The sequence below is a fragment of the Meriones unguiculatus genome, chromosome 10 (genome assembly GCF_030254825.1).
Source record: "Meriones unguiculatus strain TT.TT164.6M chromosome 10, Bangor_MerUng_6.1, whole genome shotgun sequence".
Classification (NCBI taxonomy): Eukaryota; Metazoa; Chordata; class Mammalia; order Rodentia; family Muridae; genus Meriones; species Meriones unguiculatus.
Genome location: NC_083358.1, coordinates 102,260,977 through 102,279,309, shown reverse-complemented (window position 1 = coordinate 102,279,309; position 18,333 = coordinate 102,260,977). Strand labels below are relative to the sequence as shown.

At 41.0% G+C, this 18,333-nt stretch overlaps 2 protein-coding genes across 4 annotated transcripts in view; both read left to right on the top strand.

The window, feature by feature from the left end:
• Csde1 (cold shock domain containing E1) overlaps positions 1–6,197 on the top strand; it is a 35,547-nt gene extending 29,350 nt beyond the window's left edge. For both annotated transcript variants that reach the window (XM_021653348.2, XM_021653347.2), the window contains 5 exons: positions 732–851; positions 2,605–2,783; positions 3,299–3,462; positions 4,384–4,516; positions 4,907–6,197. In XM_021653348.2, the coding sequence (XP_021509023.1) occupies positions 732–851; positions 2,605–2,783; positions 3,299–3,462; positions 4,384–4,516; positions 4,907–4,954 (644 nt within the window). In that variant the 3' untranslated portion in view covers positions 4,955–6,197. The remainder of the gene's footprint in view (positions 1–731; positions 852–2,604; positions 2,784–3,298; positions 3,463–4,383; positions 4,517–4,906) is intronic.
• A 126-nt stretch (positions 6,198–6,323) lies between these two features.
• Nras (NRAS proto-oncogene, GTPase) lies at positions 6,324–17,281 on the top strand. 2 transcript variants are annotated; one of them, XM_060392958.1, is made up of 7 exons: positions 6,324–6,451; positions 6,924–7,051; positions 8,073–8,251; positions 11,839–11,998; positions 12,838–12,962; positions 13,461–13,502; positions 13,577–17,281. In XM_060392958.1, the coding sequence occupies exons 2-5, from the start codon at positions 6,941–6,943 to the stop codon at positions 12,955–12,957; spliced, it is 570 nt and encodes a 189-aa protein (XP_060248941.1). In that variant the 5' UTR covers positions 6,324–6,451; positions 6,924–6,940; the 3' UTR covers positions 12,958–12,962; positions 13,461–13,502; positions 13,577–17,281. The 2 variants fall into 2 exon arrangements, with proteins under 2 accessions (XP_060248941.1, XP_060248942.1); XM_060392959.1 differs by lacking the exon at positions 13,461–13,502.
• Positions 17,282–18,333: the final 1,052 nt, after the last annotated feature.

The following is an 18,333-nucleotide window of genomic DNA, read 5'->3' as shown; positions in this document are numbered from 1 at the left end:
AGTCTGTCTATATTTGTTGGGGCAGGTTTTCTCTGTGTAGACCTGGCTGTTTGGAAGTCACAGAGATCCTCCTGCCTCTACCTCCTGAGTACTGAGAATAAAGGCATGTGCTACCATACCAGTCTCAGAAGACATGTTTAAATATGAGTATTTGTTATACCAAAGGATATGTTTTACCAAACTCTTAATGCCATTTTAGAAGCACTTATGGTCAAGTAATTAATTATTCAAGATAATAGAACTAGCTTCAGATTCCATGTATCACTTTAAAAGTATTAGGCAGCCAACTGGTTGAGGATGGTACACATCTGTAATCTTAGTACTAAGAAAACAGGGGAAGACCTTAAATTCTAAGCAAGCCTAAGCTGCATAGTAAGATCAGTTTTGAATATACGTATGAGGAGAAGGGGGCAGGGAAATGGGATAGAGAGATGATTCGCTGGCTCAAAGCTGCATGTGCAGTAATGAATGTTCTTCCAGAGACCTCCGTACCCAGTCCCTACCTCGGGCAGCTCGTGGTCGCGTTAGTGAGCTCCAGCAGCTCTGAACCCTCTTACATTGTGCTAGATACTGCAGTCATTGCAGAAACACAAACCTGTAATTAGAAATAAAACCCTTGAAGAGCTAAACATAAAGTGTTCACTTGTGTGCACATTAGGCTTGTATTTTTTTACCGTAATCTGTTAGAGTTTGGGCTTAGTGATTGAGAATTCTGTGCATTTGTCTCGTAGTGAATGGTATTACTGAGGAAGCTAACCCCACCATCTACTCTGGTAAAGTCATTCGTCCTCTGAGAGGTGTTGATCCAACACAGATTGAGTACCAAGGAATGATTGAGATTGTGGAGGAGGGTGAGTATATCCCTGGCCCTGAGATTTCTGTGCCTTCTGATGGGCGCTTCACACAGCTTTAACATCCGCATTTGCTTTCAGGTTTCATAGGAACTCCCTTTCTTCCCGGGCTTAGACTTCACTTTTATACTCCTTGAAAATGACGTCAGCCTGGATCAGACTGAGCAGATGACTGCTGTGCTCAATGTTTAATGTTGAATGATGATAATCAAACTTCTTTTTAAAATCCAAATTCACTAGTCATTTCTAATAGTGGGCATTCTATTTCATTAATATTTCACTTCCTGAAGCACCTGGGCACCTGGGGATCCTTCAGGTCTTAGCTCTATTTTTTAACTTTATAAATTCTGCCCATCTTCAAGCAGAGTTCTGGTATTCATTTTTTTCCAATAGCCACTACCCAGAAAGGCCAACTTTGTTTGATATGCGTGCCTCAGATAAGTATAATAAAAATAGTAGGGAATGCTGGGTAACTAGGAGAGCAGGCTTTAAACAGTGGTGGAGTAGGTGAAACAGTCCACTCAGATGACTTGTCTCATGAAGAAAAGAAATTCTTGTATCGTCTCAAAATCAGAAACAGTGTAAAGTAGGGGAGAACAGTTCATTTGTAGAACGGAAAGAACCTTGACGGGTGGTGTTTTTCACATGGGAGTCTTAGAAATTCTGTTTTGCATAAAACTCCACTATTGCTCCTCCTCCGCTACCATTACCCTCCAAATAGGAATTGACTTTATGACCCGCTTATGCACTTGTCAAAACAAAGGATATATGGGATACTAACTTTAACTTGTGCCATCAGTTGTCTTTTGTTGTTGTTTTATTTTTCGAGACACAGCTTTTCTGTGTAGCCTTGGCTGTCCTGGACTCTTTGTAGACCAGACTGACCTCAGACTCAAAGAGATCAGCCTGCCTCTGCCTCCCTGAATGTTGGGATTAAAGGCGTGTGCCACCAGCATCCATAGTATTTTAACACTCCTCTTGGAATCCACTGCCCACCTGACCCCATCCACTTACCAAGCTTCTTCAGCACTGCTGTAGGACTAGGACAAAGCAAGGAAAACCCTTCCGGGACTAGACACACATCACATTTTCTTGTTTGGTTGCATGCACATCTTTTATTTGGAAACATGATTATAACTCGGTAGGTCTGGATACCACTTTCCGGCTGTATAACTTTAGGCAATATAAACTAATATTATATATTAGTTTAGTTTCTTCATCTTAAAAAAAGGTAGCAGTATTCCTCAGAAGATTGATCAAAATCATGAATCATAGAAATGTTTAATATATAATGGCTATACCTCTTCAAAAATTAGTCTGCTGGAATTATTTCAAACATTGTGTCCTACATGTTTTAGGTGCTGAAAATGAAAAAAGTCTTACCTTTGATTATGAGGTGGCTTACTAAGCATTTCCAGCTCTAAACCTTATTAATCATTAGCTTTGTCTGGATGCTGAGTCAATGGGCAAGCCACTAATTACTTATCTCTTGTATTGGTCTCTAGGTTACTTTTTCATGTTGAATTGCAGAAAGGGGGTTGGGGTGGAGCAAATGAGAAGAAAACCTATCTTAGAGCCTTGATCTCTGTTAGGGTTTGTTTTTGTTTTATCCTTTTGCTTCCATATTAATCCTTAGCACTTAAGATTCATGTTAAGTTTTAAGGCAAAACTTTCTTTGAGTTTAAAAAGGTTATAAAGTAACAAAATGCTTTTTTCACATGTATATTTAGACTTTGTACCATTTTGTTTACAGGGGATATGAAAGGTGAAGTGTATCCATTTGGCATAGTTGGGATGGCCAACAAAGGGGATTGCCTACAGAAAGGGGAGAGTGTCAAGTTCCAGTTGTGTGTACTTGGCCAAAATGCACAAACTATGGCCTACAACATCACACCCCTTCGTAGGGCCACTGTGGAGTGTGTGAAAGATCAGGTAATTAAATGCTATATCTCTGTATCTATCCTCTGCTACGTTAGCAAAGGAAAACTCACTGAGCCAGTGTTTCTGTGGAGTTTTTTTGTTTTGTTTTTTTTAGACAGGGTTTTTACTGTGTTGCTTTAACTGGCCTGGGACTCACCTCCTGGGTATTGTGATTTAAACCTCCATACCTGGCTCAGACAATTTTTATGTAGACTATTGCTTAAGGAGGATGGTGAAAGGAAAAAGTGACAACATTAGCAAGAGAAAATAAGTGTGATTATTAGTAATTACTATCATGAAATAGGAACTGTGTCTTAGTTGTGCTTAAAGTGAATGGCAGTCATCTCAAAGGTGCAACTTTCCTGATGAACTGTGACCCAGCAGAATTTAGCTCATCAGTATTAATGCTGGGTTTGTAAGTCCTTTTAGGGTTAGCATTATCTCAAGATGAAGTGTTTTTCTTTTCTTTTCTGGTATGTCTTCTCCATTGTAAATTTTGGTTTTGTGTGTGTCATCTCTTTTTCCAGTTTGGCTTTATTAACTATGAAGTAGGAGACAGCAAGAAACTCTTTTTCCATGTGAAAGAAGTTCAGGATGGCATTGAGCTACAAGCAGGAGATGAGGTGGAATTCTCAGTGATTCTTAATCAGCGCACTGGGAAATGCAGTGCCTGTAATGTTTGGCGAGTCTGGTGAGTTTATGTTTGTTTATTGTGGTTGGATTAGTTATTACCCTAATGGGTGTATTCTGTGCCGTGCCAGATTCCTTTCCTTTTCCACTCTTGTCTGTTTGAGTTAGTTAGGTACTATTTTCCACTTCTATCTCTATCTAGTTTTGTCTTTTACTGCTAATCATTGATTTGAGACAGGTCTCAGTTTTATGTTCATAACTTGTCTTGAGCTTGCTGCCATAGGCCACCATATCTGTTTTTCTACCTCTTAGTATTTATTGTCTGACTTTGAGTCTCATAAACCAGACCTGTGAAACACTTGAGTACTGTGATGTGTTAGCAATGTGTGTGCTGGATCTTAAATATTAAAAGGTTATATGATCCTTGTTCGTAAGAAATTTACCTTATTGGCTCTCTTTTTCCCCCCCCCCCCCCCCCCCAGTCAGGTCACTTCTAGACCTTGTGCTGCTTAAATCTAAAATTTATACCTTAGTCATTCTGAAATACGCGGGGTTTTTTTAATCTCAACATTGTTCCCTTAAAAGATAGGAATCTATAAGTGTTCATATTTGGCTTTTAGAAGTTTTTGCTTGTTTGTCTTTTATTTTTTTAACGTCTATTAACTTGTTTTATGTATCTTTGGAATTAGTTTCTCTGCAGACAACTACAGTTGACCCTAAGGTCAACTATTATTCACAACTCCTATCCAGTTGAAACTCTTAAGCTGGGAAAAGTGTGTGTGTGTGTGTGTGTGTGTGTGTGTGTGTGTGTGTGTGTGTGTGTGTACAGGTATATATGTATATACAAACTTGTCTGTCTTGTCTGGCTAGCTAAGGTGAGGCAAGAGTCCTCCTCATTGAAAGTGAGTCATTTGGGTAGGAAACCTGCCAGTTGCTTGCCGCCTTCTCAGCAATTGTTGATGGTTCTCACTTTCACTTACAGTGAAGGCCCCAAAGCTGTTGCAGCTCCTCGACCTGATCGGTTGGTCAATCGCTTGAAGAATATCACCCTGGACGATGCCAGTGCTCCCCGTCTCATGGTTCTTCGTCAGCCAAGGGGACCAGATAACTCAATGGTATGATTCCATTGGGGGTTTGAGAGAAGTCAGCTGATAATCTATCTCATTTGACCTTAAAGAACTTGGTGAAGCAAGGACTGCTTATGACTGGGTTCCCTAACACATTCAGAGCCTGAGTAGATGCTTTCTGAAAGAAGCACTTTTCCTTTCCGTCTTGAGACAGGGTCTCCTATGTAGAACAGGGTGTCCTGTTTCCTTTTGCCATACTAAGACAGCAAGTGTGTGCTGTCACACCAAGAAGCACATCTTGCCTTCAGACCTGTTTTGTAATTTTCTTACTCTTAGTGAGAATTGATAGTAGATGGGACAAAAACAATGCTTACAGAGTTTACTTTAGAGGTATATATTGTGATTGTCATAAACTTAGATCGTTTTATTTCTTCACAGGGATTTGGTGCAGAAAGAAAGATCCGTCAAGCTGGTGTCATCGACTAACCACATCCACAAAGCACATCATTAATCCACTATGGTCAACTTGGGGGGATTCTGGTGAAGGGTTCTGAATATCTTTCTCTTCATCCCTCCCAAAAATCTGGAATACTTATTCTATTGAGCTATTACACCAGTTTTAACACCTTCCTCGTGTTATGTTTAAAAAAAAAAATAAATAAATTTAAGAAACCATTTTAAAATTATGCACAGTTGCAGCCTGGAAAACTTAAGGTGGCGCCTTATAGTATCAATTTAGGAGCTTTATTTGGTGCATTTAACGCAACTGGTAATTGCAAATTCCACTTGGCCTGTGTAAGTGAACAGTACACTCTTACCTTTGTTGGCCCTATGAAATTCTGCACTCTAGTCAGTATATACTCTACCTTCATTACTTAGCACTCAGCCGCATTCTTCTCCTTTTCTTTCCTGTTCATTATGCTTTAATTCTGAGGACCATATGAAGGTAGAATATATTACCTTTAAAAAATGGCAAAAATTTATATAGCAAACGATTTTCTTAAGTTGATGGCCAAATGTTAAAATGTTATTTTCATATCATTTGTAATCTTGTCACAATCCACTTAACGAAGTTTGATTACATTTCAGTGAAAATTACCTTCCAGAGTAGGTTCCCCCCCCCTGGGATGGGGGTGAATAACTTTACTACAATTAGTATGTATGGTGCAGAATTTCATGCAAATGAAGTGTGCCAGCAGTATGATAATTTAAACGTATTTAAACAAAAGACAAATGCACAAAATTGCTGCTGCTTAGATCACTGCAGCTTCTAGGACCCAGTTTCTTTTACTGATTTAAAAACAAAACGAAAAAAAAATAATAAAAAAGTTGTGCCTGAAATGAATCCTGTTTTTTTTTTTTTTTTTTTTTTTTTTAATACATAGCCCCCTGGTTCTAGTGCTCTGTTGAATACAGACACTTGATCCTTGGTGTCAACTTTGTATCACGGGAACGGAATGGCCTGATTTCTCGGCCTTCGTCTTGAATTGGGCCCCACACAGGGTCCCTGGCAAGTGGAGTGAAGGCTTTTTGTCTAACGATGACAAGGGTCAGCTCAGGGGTTGTGGGGGAGGGCGCTTTCATCTTCCCCGTTGTCATTTGAGGTTTTGAACTCTGGGTAAAGAGGCCGTTTATCTTTGTAAACACAAAACATTTTTGCTTTCTCCGGTTTTATGTTAATGGCGAAAGAATGGAAGCGAATAAAGTTTTACTGATTTTTGAGACACTAGCACCCAGCGCTTTCATTATTGAAACCGTGGTGGGAGGGGCGGGACTGGGTGCGGCCGCCGCTAGACTCCTAGGTCACGGGCCCACGTGGCCGGGGCGGGGACTCGGTCGCCCTGGGCGCCTACTGATTACGTAGCGGGTGGGGCCGGAAGTGCCGCTCCCGGGTGGGGGCTGTTCATGGCGGTTTCGGGGTCTCCAACTGTTTCTCAAGTTGAGATCCAAAAGCCTCCCGAAGCGGGGTCATCGGAGCTTGAGGTAAGGCTTCCGCCTGCCAGGCGTCGGGCTTCGTAGCGAGTGGACGCCGGTGGGTCCGGAAGACGCAGAGGCTCGGCGAGGTGGAGACAAAGGCCTGGGTGGGGGACTCTGGCTGTCCGTAGCTGTCCGTCGGGGGATCTTCGGAGCCGGAAAGGGGAGTATCGGGAAGTGGTCGTGCCCGGCGGACCCCAGAGCTTGGATTTGCAGGAGGAATAGAAAGGGGGGTTCCTTCCCATTTGGTTGAGGGCGGGACCGAGTACAATTGAAAAATAGTCGCGGATCTTTAATCCAAGAATCTGTTTTCCGCACTCACCTGCAAGTATTTTTGTGATTCTGGATCACTTTGAGAACTTAGTGGAAGGCCACGTGTATCGAACGGATGCCTATGAAACTGACTTAATTAACTATAGAAGCCCTTGAAGTACTGTAGGTTTGGCATACCAGTTTAGTCATAATTGCTGCTTTCCCACAGGTTCTTGCTGGTGTGAAATGACTGAGTACAAACTGGTGGTGGTTGGAGCAGGTGGTGTTGGGAAAAGTGCTTTGACAATCCAGCTAATCCAGAACCACTTTGTGGATGAATATGATCCCACCATAGAGGTGAGGCCCAATCCACTGCCTGGTCCTTATCCTCACTTTTGGCTTCCTTTTACCAATATCTGCTCTTTAATAGTTCTGTAAACTTGCAAATGCAGTGCTGAGCTTTTCCAGCTCTTAATATGTTGCAGCTTTTAAATAGAAACATAGGTCACAGGGAAAAAGATTGTAGGAGAGCATATAATGGAGATAGAGAGCTCCAAGCTCTGGGTAGTCTTCAGTTTTCATTCTTGATTTAGTTCAGACTGAGTTGGCTAGAAACTCGTTGAGATTTAGAGTCATTGTTCCTAGAAATTCCATCTCTGCAATTTAGTTATGGAATATTTAGGAAAGCCCAAGTCTTCATGATCTCAGTTTTCTTCATAATGTTAAATTTCTATCACCTTACTGGGCTTAATAGTGCAGGTGTGTTTAAGTCCATCATTCAAGAGGTTGAGGGGAAGAGGTTCCAAGTTCAAGGTTTGCCTTAACTACATACTGAGACCCTGTTTCCAAAATACCAAAAATTTCTTCATGTATAAATCACTTCGACCACACTGGAGTGTTAGACAAATTTGAATGTTTTCACAGGTTTGTTTTAATATAATCATGAAATTATATAAGCAGATTTCAAATGTCACATATAAGGCCTTCCAAATGTAGAATATTAAATAATAAAAGTAAAATTATGGCCATAAATCCATGTTAGAACTACCTGGACTTTGTTATTTTTCTTAATGGTTTGTTTTTTTCTTGCTTTTTAGACAGGGTCTCGGTGTGCTGGCCTGACACTTGCTTTGTAAACCAGGCTGGCCTTGAACTCACAGATAACAGTCTACCTGCTTCTGTCTCCCCTGCATGTTTGCATGAGTGTGGCTGTGTGTGTCCTCACATGGGTACATATATATGTGTGTAATTACTGTTTCTAGCAGTTTGAGGGCAAATCACATAGTCTTATTTATCCTGGGTAATTACATTCTTCTGGTTTTAAATAAAGATTGAACCTAACCACCACCATCATCTGCTCATCCTTTCACATTCTCAGGATTCTTACCGAAAACAAGTGGTAATTGATGGTGAGACCTGTCTGTTGGACATACTGGACACAGCTGGACAAGAGGAGTATAGTGCCATGAGAGACCAGTACATGAGGACAGGAGAGGGATTCCTCTGCGTGTTTGCTATCAATAATAGCAAATCGTTTGCAGATATTAATCTCTACAGGTACTGGGAATATTATTTTCTGAAAGAAAAACTTTACATGTGCTCTGAAGCTTTGTTAAAGTATGTGGACTTAGGAAACATAAAACTTTTTAAAAATTTTTTATATTATTTGGTGGAGGTGGGGACACGTGTTGTGTGCCATGGCAGTCAAAGGACAGCTAATTTAAAGTTCTTTCCTTAGGCCCTGGGGATCTTGGCTTAGCAGTAGGTGCCTTTACCCAGTGAGCTGTCTCACTGCCACCTACAAACCTTTTTATTATAGGAAAAGGTACAGTTGGGTTGTATGATAGTGATGATTTGAGACTAACATTTGGAGCTATGGCTTAGTGGTAAAGCACTTGCTTAGCATGTATGAGGCCCCAGTTTCAGCCCCCATATTAAAAAGAAAGAAAAGGGAACCTGGTGATTACTGAAAGTAAATGCTGATACTTCCTATGCATGTCTTACTGTTACTACACTGCTGAAAAATGCAGCATGCTAGTAAGTAACAGTTAAGATGACAGCAAAGCCAAAGAACACAGAGCAGCCTTTACTCATAGAACTGTAAAGTTGCAAAGCTAGGTGGACCCTAAGAATTCTAGTGTGACATTCTTATTTATTCATTTTACATTTTTGAGACAGGATATTGCTGTGGATCCCAGATTAGCCTCAAATTTACAATCCTCCTGCCTCAGTCTCCTGAGTGCTAGCATTATAGGTGCATGCCAACACACCCAGCCACTATTCTTATTTTACAGTCATAGAGTTCAGAGGTGGTTTGTTGGATTTTCAGAGTTGTGATTCTCTGTCCAACTTTGGCTGTCCTGGAATTCACTCTGTAGACCAGGCTAGCCTTGAAATCATAGATATCTACCTGCCTCTGCCGCTCCTGGGATTAAAGGCGTGAACCACCATTACCCATTATTTTTGTTTAGTAGCAGAGTTAGACTTCTAGAACTCCAGGCCTTTCTCTTAGAGCAATATTCTGTCTTTAGGCCCTGTCAGTGTAGAAACCTGGCTTTGTTACTGATTAGCTAAGTGACTTTAGGAAAAAATCCTAAATCTGTATATCTTGGTTTTTTTTATTTATTATAAGAATACCTCCTTTAGGGCTGGAGAGATGGCCTAGGGATTAAGAGCACTGGCTACTGTTTCAGAGAACTTAGGTTCAACTACCAGCACCCACATGGGGTCCCAGGTCTATCTGGCACCCTCCTCTCACCTCCCTGAGTACCAGGCACACATGTGTGTAGATACACGTGCAGCGAAGACACTCAGAAAATAAGTATCTTTAAAAAAAGAATACCTCCCTCATAAAGTTGCGAAGAGTAAACAAATGAATAAATACTCAGAACAGTGCTTGGCCTATAATACATCCTTTGTAAGCCTGCCTACACCCTAACTTTGGGCTTTCCATACTTCCTCAGAGTTTGGTGTTCTTTGTTGGGGTAATGAAACCTTAAAATCAATTTACACTTGGATCCCAAAGGATGACTTTATCTCTTACTGAGCACTTATTTAAAGCGTCTTGTAAAAAATGCATAGTGGGAGCAGAGCATGGTGGCCCACACCTTTCTCCCTGTACTCAGGTGGCAGAAAAGGGCAGATCTCTGACTTTGAGGCCAGCCTGGTCTACAGAGTTAGTTCCAGGACAATCAAGGCTACAAAGAGAAACCCTGTTTCAAGAAAACATTTTTTTAAAAATTAGCCCGGCATAGCTGTAATGACATGTCTGCAATCCCAGCACTCAAGGAGGCAAAGGCAGGCAGGCAGATCTCTCAGTTCAAGGTGAGCCTGGTCTACAAAGTGAGTCTAGGACAGGCAGAGCTATACAGAGAAACTTTGTCTTGAAAAAATAAGAAGAAAAGAAGGAAGAAAGGGAAAAAATTGTATAGTGGGGCCAGTAAGATGGCTCAGGTGGTAAGGGCACTTGCCACTAAACTTAATGACTGAGTTCAGTCCCGGCACCCCAGAAGGTGAAAGGAAAGACCCATCCTCTGAACCTCACAGATGCTTTAGGGCATGTATGTAGTCTAGCAAAATAATGTTAATTTTTAGAAATAGGTGAAAAGGTAAGTTATCGGTGAGCTTATTCCATATCCCTGTGAAACCCCAGTGACCTTCATCAGGCACACTATAGACATGATTGTGTGCAGAAAACAAATCACTTGCTCAGAAGAAGTACACTGACACTGAGAAGAAATTGCATCTGCTCCTCACAGAAGGTTTAGTAATGTAAGGAACAGTGGTAACCCAGCAATGATATGCTTCAGGTGTTTAAGCTGCTTTACAGTGTCCCTTAACATAGGCAACTACCGTGGACATTGGTGATACTGAGGCAGGAGGATTGAGAGTTCAAAGCTAACGTGGTCTAGATGTTGATCTATATAGTAAGATCCTGGGGTTTTGGCTTTTTTATTTGTTTTATTTTATTTTTTGGGGGGGAAGAGGTGGAAAGCAAAAGTTTCTGACATTACACTAAAGCAGTTCTGTAGCTAGCCAGAAGGACACAGTTTAGGAATGTGACTGAAATCCAAGGACGGAGTCTAAAATACTGCTGTGCAGTGTAGTAGCTGTGGCCAGATGTGGTTGTTGGACATTTACATCAAACAGAAAAATTAGTTCCTTGGCCACAGAAGCAACTGAAAGGGCTCAGTAGCAGACTAGTGACTGCCATGTTAGATTCCAGTTTTTATAATCACAAAAAGTTCTTTGTCAAGAGAGTCTAAGGCAGGAACTTTTAGAATGTACTGGGTGCTATGCTGTATGTGACAGAAAAAAAAAGCTCTTTGAAGGCATGGTGGCTCATACCTTTAATCTTGGCACTCAAGAGGCAGAAATAGGCAGATCTCTTTGAGTTGAAGGACAGCCAGGGCTACATAGAGACAGCCTATCTTTTTTTTAGATCTATTTTTGATAGTTCCATATCTATGCACATGCATGCATGCACACACATTTATTAAGAGCAATTCTAGAATTTTCTTAGTGTTACAAAAGAGCACCAAAATTTACTGGAAGATAATCCATTTTTAAGAGTACCACCCATCTTAAAAATGGATTGTCTTCCATTAAATATTGTTGTTAGCAAAGGGAAGTTCAAAAGTTATTTAGGGGCCAGCAAGATAGCCCAGTGGGTAAAGGCCCCTGCGGCCAAACCTGACAACCTGAGTTTGATTTTCTGGGACCCATAAGGTGGAAGGAGAAAACCAGCTTCCCCAGGGTTTTCCACATGCATGCCATGGCCCATGTACACACACAAATAAGATGCAAGTTAAATTTTTAAGTCACTTAGAATCCATCAGCTCTGCTTTTTATACTTCTAAACTTAATCGAAAGCACTGTTTGTAGTTTCCGATTACACCCAGAGCCAAGCTCCTTGGAAAATCTAGGAGCCTAATGAGGACGTGTGTCAGCTTATAAGAGCCAGGTATTTCTAGGAAGGGAACTGGTACATACAGCCTGCATATGGCTCTGTAGTTGATGAGTGCTCAGAGCGTGAGCTGAGTAAAAGGACTTTGTAAATTTTATCACTTTCTATTGCCCTACTAGTTTTTTCCTCCGAGGAAGCTTATTTTTCTTAGGATCTACTACTCTGTTCTCTGTTCTAGGGAGCAGATTAAGCGGGTGAAAGACTCTGATGATGTTCCTATGGTGCTGGTGGGGAACAAGTGTGACCTGCCAACAAGGACAGTTGACACAAAGCAAGCCCATGAGTTGGCCAAAAGTTACGGAATCCCATTCATTGAAACCTCAGCCAAGACCAGACAGGTATGCAAGTGCCAGGGTTTGTTTAAGGCAAAGATGTTTGATTGGTCAAGTGTAGAGATGTAGTCTGTTTTTTGTAAAGGTTTCTAAATAGTGGTTTTTGTTTGATTTTGGGTTTATGTTAGTCTTCTCCTCACCCCCCACCAAAAAAAAAAAAAAAATCTGCTGTGGGCTTTTTTTTTTTTTTTTTGCTTTGTTTTATTCAAAACAGGATTTTTCTCTGTATAGCCCTAGTTGTCCTGAAACTCACTTTGTAGACCAGGCTGGCCTCAGGCTCACAAAGTTCCCCTTGCCTCTGCCTCCCGAGTACAGAGATTACAGGTGTGTGTCATGCCTGCCTTACTGTGGGTTTTGTGTATTTGTTTTTTAAGACAGGGTTTCTCTGTGTAGCCTTGGCTTTCCTGGATTCACTTTATAGACCAGGCTGGCCTAGAACTCACAGAGATCTACCTGCTTCTGCCTCCCTGAGCTCTGGGTGTATAGGTACGCACCACTACTGGCTTACTGTGGGATTTTTATTTCTGCCCTAACAGGAAAAGAAAAAAAAAGTCCTTCTAGTGAGGCGTGAACCCTCTTTCCATCAGCTCTCGACACTAAGGGCTCACTGTTGTGCCCCACCTTTCTCTTTGCTGTTGTTTGTTTTGCAGAAACACGCCATTTGTCAGCCCTTCAGCGTGTAGGGATGCTGGGTTCAGTATCTTCTTCCTAAATCACCCGAACTTACCAGCTACTGATGTAATAGTACATCCACACAGGGAGAACTGACAACTTGGACTGGGTCCTTTGCTTTATTTGTTTTTTATTTGTTTGTTTTGATCCTTTTTTTTTTTTTTTTTAACTAGGGTGTGGAAGATGCCTTTTACACTCTAGTGAGGGAGATACGCCAGTACCGAATGAAGAAGCTCAACAGCAATGATGATGGCACTCAAGGTTGTATGGGGTTGCCCTGTGTGGTGATGTAGTAGAGGTGAGTGTGTGCTCTCAAATTAGAACTATATATTTACCATTAGGCTAAGTGGTACTCGGATACTACTGTCTTTTGCAATTTAAATGAGAGTTTTTATGTATTTGTAACTAGAAAATAATACTCCTGGAGCTTGAGACATAGCTCAGTGGCTGGGAATACTTATTGTTCTTCCAGAGGACATCATTCATTTCCAAGCATCCATGTTAGTTGTCTCCTAGCCACCTGTTACTCCAATGCCCATCTTCTGGCCTCCACAGGCACCATCATACTTGTCTGTCTATCTGTCTCTCACACACACAAATACTAAAAAATAATTACTCTTACATCACTTTCAAAGAGTGCTAAGAGCTAATTTATTCTTTCAGCATTTATCCTACAGATAGTTTACTATTTAGTATTAGGAATTTGAGACCTCTATGTCCCATGTTTGTGGAATGGACAAGAGTTTGAAGATTCACAATATAGAAACTTAAATTATACTGTGTTCTTTTCCTGTAGACTATTTGAAAGTTCTGTCATCAGAAAAGAGCCACTTTGAAGGTAGGACAGGTTTGAAATGGCTTGACTCACAGTGACTTTGCCATTGTTTCTCACACCTGCCATCTCTGTTTCAGCTGCACTGATGCCCTGGTTCTGACATCCCTGGAGGAGACGTGTCCCTGCCGCTCTCTGCATCTCAGAGGAGCTACTGCTTCCTGCTTCTCTGACTCCGTAGATGAGCACAGCCATCTAACCTGAAACCTCTTCAGAGTAACTACCTCCTCCCTCGGCTGTCCAACCAGAGAAATGCACCTGTTACTCCCTAGTAGTTTCCTGACCTGGATTCTCCCCCTAGAAACAAACACACCTGACAGCTGGCTTTGTCCTCTGAAAGCAGTTTACACTCCCATACAGAGAACCAAACTGTAGACATGCAATTCTCTCTCTCTCTCTTTTTTTTTTTTTTTTTTGTTTGTTTTTTGTTTTTGGTTTTTTTTGTTTGTTTGTTTTGTTTTTAGAGACAGGGTTTCTCTTTGTAGCCTTGGCTGTTCTGGACTTGCTTTGTAGACCAGGCTGGCCTCGAACTCACAGAGATCCTCCTGCTTCTGTCTCCCTGAGTGCTAGGATTACAGGCCTGTGCCACTGTGCCCAGCTACATGCAAATCTGTTGACAACAGTTTCTTGAGCTCTAAGGTAGCAACTGCTGGTGATCTCTCCCCAACCTCCACTATCCCGCATTGAACTTGGCCTTGTTAGTTCTGGGGGAGATGTCATAAATTCATTTTGCTGATTGGTTGACTTGTAATGTGATCAGCTATATTCTATAAACTGGCATCTGCTCTGTTTTCATAAATGCAAATATGAATACTGACTTGAGTCCATCCAAGCCTTCTCAACTGCATGAAATTAAATCCAACTTTGACAACAAAGTGCCTTTCTCCTAAAAGTGGTCTATAGGCTTCCCTTACAGTTTGTAAGTGGAATAGTTGTTTCAAGAACCATGATATTGGAAAGTGACTGAGCCATCTACCTTTGAGGGAAAAGTGTATCTACCTGATGGCAGATGCTATGTCTGTGTACATGAAGATAGTTTCCCTGTCTGGGGTTCTCCTAGGAGAAAGATGAAACTGAAACAATTATGAGTAATTTCACTTAATTTTTATCTCATACTTTCTGGTAGTTTACTGCCTATAAATACTTGTAATTTCTTCCAGCTTACTGATAATTTAATAGTTAATGAACTTCCGTTATAATCAAATTTGGGTCATACCAGCAATTGGTATGATTGGGTCTCCCATCTGTACTTAGTCAAATACTGTAAAAATCGGCATGTTGTTATTACTTTATAGCTGTGATCAATGATTCATCAAACCTCAAATATAGTTTACTAGCAGACAGATTATATCTTTGCTGCATAGTTTCTTCATTGCATATATATATATATATATATATGCAATATATATATAAAATATGTGGAGAAAGAGTTGTCCTCAGTCCCCTTCTCTTATCCCATAGCAGTTCAAGCATCTACAGAGGCTTGAATAATTATCTCAGTTGCATAAACCATGGTGCTAAAGGACCAGGGTCATGGTTTCAAAACTTGAACAAGCCATTTAGCATCACAGACAAAAATTCATCCATATTTGCTCTCTGCCTGTTATTTCTACTCACAGATTTTTGCCTGACGCCTGCTGTTAGCGCTATAAGGATAAAAGTTAGTGTGGTCCTATAGCAGGATTGGAAATACTTGGTGTGCTATGGGGTAAGCTTTAGAAGTCTTTTTGTTTAAGCCACATGGAACCTAAAGCGAGAGTTCATACCTCCCCTGTCAGATAAATGTTCTTTAATCTATATAGCTTTTTAGAAGTATTTAAAATATGTTGATAAGTTAGGCTGCCAACTAACAAAAGCTTGTGCATTTTTTCAAATCAAGAGGTGTCCTTTGCTACTTGAGAAAAGAATATAAAACGCCATTAATTGTTGGCATGTAGAGGCTTAGTATTTCCATTTCTGGTAATTCATTGGTGGCCTTTTTTTTTTTTTTTTTTTTTTTTTTTTTGTGCTCAAACTTAGGATATAACTTAGCTCAGTAAATTAATGAAAACCTAAATTTGGATATCTTGATTAAAAAAAAAAAACTAATTCCAAAATGGCCACTTTCTCTTCTGATCTTGTAATGCATAAAAACCTGAGATCTTTGGGCTCTTTCATTTATGACAGTACCTTGCTGTATTGTCCTGGTTGGCCTCAAACTCACAACACTCTCCCTGCATTAGCCTCCTAAGTGCTGGATTCACAGGCATGTTCTACCACACCTTGCTCATTATTTTTTATTGTTAAGCAAATTCCCCATCACCTTCAAACTACTTCAGAAGAGGGAAGAAATAGACTGTGCTCCTCAGTGCTGATGGGATCATTCCCGTGGAGCCTGCATTCCTCAACAAACTGCTGCCTTGTAGAACATTGCTCAGTCATCTTCCGAAGCTGCTGAGGCCAACACTTGGTCTTGTTCTGTTTTAATGTATCTCTGTCACTGGTGATATGTATCTAAAATGTCTGTTAAACGTAGTGTCCAGTTGGGGAGAAAGTTACTCCTCTTGACCTCTTTTGACCATATGCCATATATAAACTATAGACATATGTGTGTGTATGTCTATAGTTGGTTTCCAGTATATTCTAAGCACAGAAGTATACGAATGGAGCCTTGTGACAGGACCTTGCTGTCAGGCTTCAGATGCTCTTATTTAGTAGCATATGTCCCACGGGGTACGGGTTTGGGCACAACAGTGGCAAATTTAAAAGCTGAGTAAGTCCAGTTGATGCGGTATCAAAATGGCTTTGGAATGTGTGATTACTAAAGATAGTGCTGGTTTACCTCAAATTCGTAAGGCCTCTCTTCCCGAATTTAAGTGCCTGGCCAGCTGTCACAGACCGACATGTCCCTGTAAGGCAGTTGTTTGCAGCTTTGTTCACACATTGGAGAGTATGAAGTGTTGTGTTTTAGAGTTCTGATGCCGAAGCTTGTAAACCTGTGAAATGCTGCGTGATCTGGTATTCAGAGTGTGTGCGCTGGTGTTCCCGTAGGAGTGCCGTGTGTAAGTGGCACCTGTAGAATCGGCCTTTAAACTGCTGTGAACTTTTTCATGACTTGAACATGAATATAGACAAAAAAAAAAAAAAACTTTATAAGGACAGTTGTTTGTTTTCCCCATTCCAGAATGTGTGAGCTCAGTCCCATCTTCCTTTATATTTAGTTATAAACTCTCAAGCTGGCAGCTATGAGCAAGGATCAGAAAATGGTGCATTCCACCTCCTGTAATTATCTCTGCTAATTGCGAGAAACATAGTTAATGATGGAAACCATTTTGCCTGGGTGGTTTCTATTAAAAAGAGAGCTAATAATTGTTTAACATTAGTTTTTATTTTGCTGTTTCTTTAAGCTGATGTGCCACAAAATTATTTTAAGGTATTTGTTTTTTATAAGAATTGTTTTAAGAGTGTTCTCATGAGATTAGTTATATATATATTTTTAAAATACAGCTGGTTTTTAAAAGTCTGAGTACTGCACTAAGCAAGTATTTGAACTCTGGAGAGACGGGAGCTGGTATACGTTGTGACTTTTGTATTTCCATGCCATCAAATATAGGTCAGAATGTCAACTGTGCAATCCTGCTGTTTAAATGAGAACTGTTGGCCTTGGTGGCCCGAGGTGAAAGGACTGACATTTTAGGTTGACTGTTCTATTGTAAATTAATCCATTCTAACTTTTAAAAACTTGATTGACTGTTTTCCTTGTTAAATAATTTTAAAAAATAAAAAACTGGAAGTTCTTTGCTTAACTGTATTTTCCACACTGTCTCAGTTAGGGTTTCATTGCTGTGACGAGACGCCATGACCACAGCAAAGGAGAACATCTGGTTGGGGCTGGCTTGCAGCTTCAGAGGTCAGGTCTCTTGTCATGGTGAGAAGCGTGGTGATGTGCAGACAGACATGGTGCTGGAGGAGCCGAGATTCTACCTCATGACACAAAGGCAGTGGAAGGAGACTGCTACATTACGCCTCTCTTGAGCCTGTGAGGCCTCAAAGCCTGCCTCCACAATGTCAGTTCCTCCATAAGACCACCCTTCCTAATCATGCCACTCCCTGTGGGCCAAGCGTTCAAACACCTGAATCTGTGGAGGCCATTCTGTTCAAACCACCACACCCAACAAGGTCCTTTATAGGAAATATATATTAATTTCAGATGTTGATGTTCCATTTGGACAGTGTTGGGGAGGCTTGAATTCCTCATTTCTCCTCAGCACAGTAAGCTGCCTCCTCGGCCCTTCACTGAGGTTTCTCTTTCTGTGGTTCGTTACTCCAGGGCCCGTTGGGTTAAAGGGAGTATTCCTCTCTGAGTAGTGTGACGAAGCTGACAAGGTCTTGCTCCACCCTGCCAGGGCATGAATCCTCTCTGGACCTCACAGCCACACTCCATTACCCTCTCTGGAGTCCCTTGTTTGGTTGTATCAGTAACACAGTCTACCTAATGGTTCGACATGGGAGAGCAGTGTGGCAGCTTGTTACTGTGTGTACTGTGTGAGCTGTCAAGCTCTTAATATGCCCACTTCAAGGTTGAATTTTAGGTGTGCACATGTATGACTGTCTAGGAAAAAACAGTATGCAAACGGTTAAAGTTTGTTGCTCCCTGCATCTTTATGCATCCAGAGGGGGATGCATCCTTCATGGATAAATGGATCCCAATATATAAAGTCAAGGCTTGCTTTGTCTGGGGAGTTATTCAAAACTATTTGCCATATCCTCATTCATGAATAAGAAGCACCCCACTGTTGGACCACGTGAGGTGGTCCACATTTACAATGCTAGCACCAAAGAAATAGAGGAAGAGGAG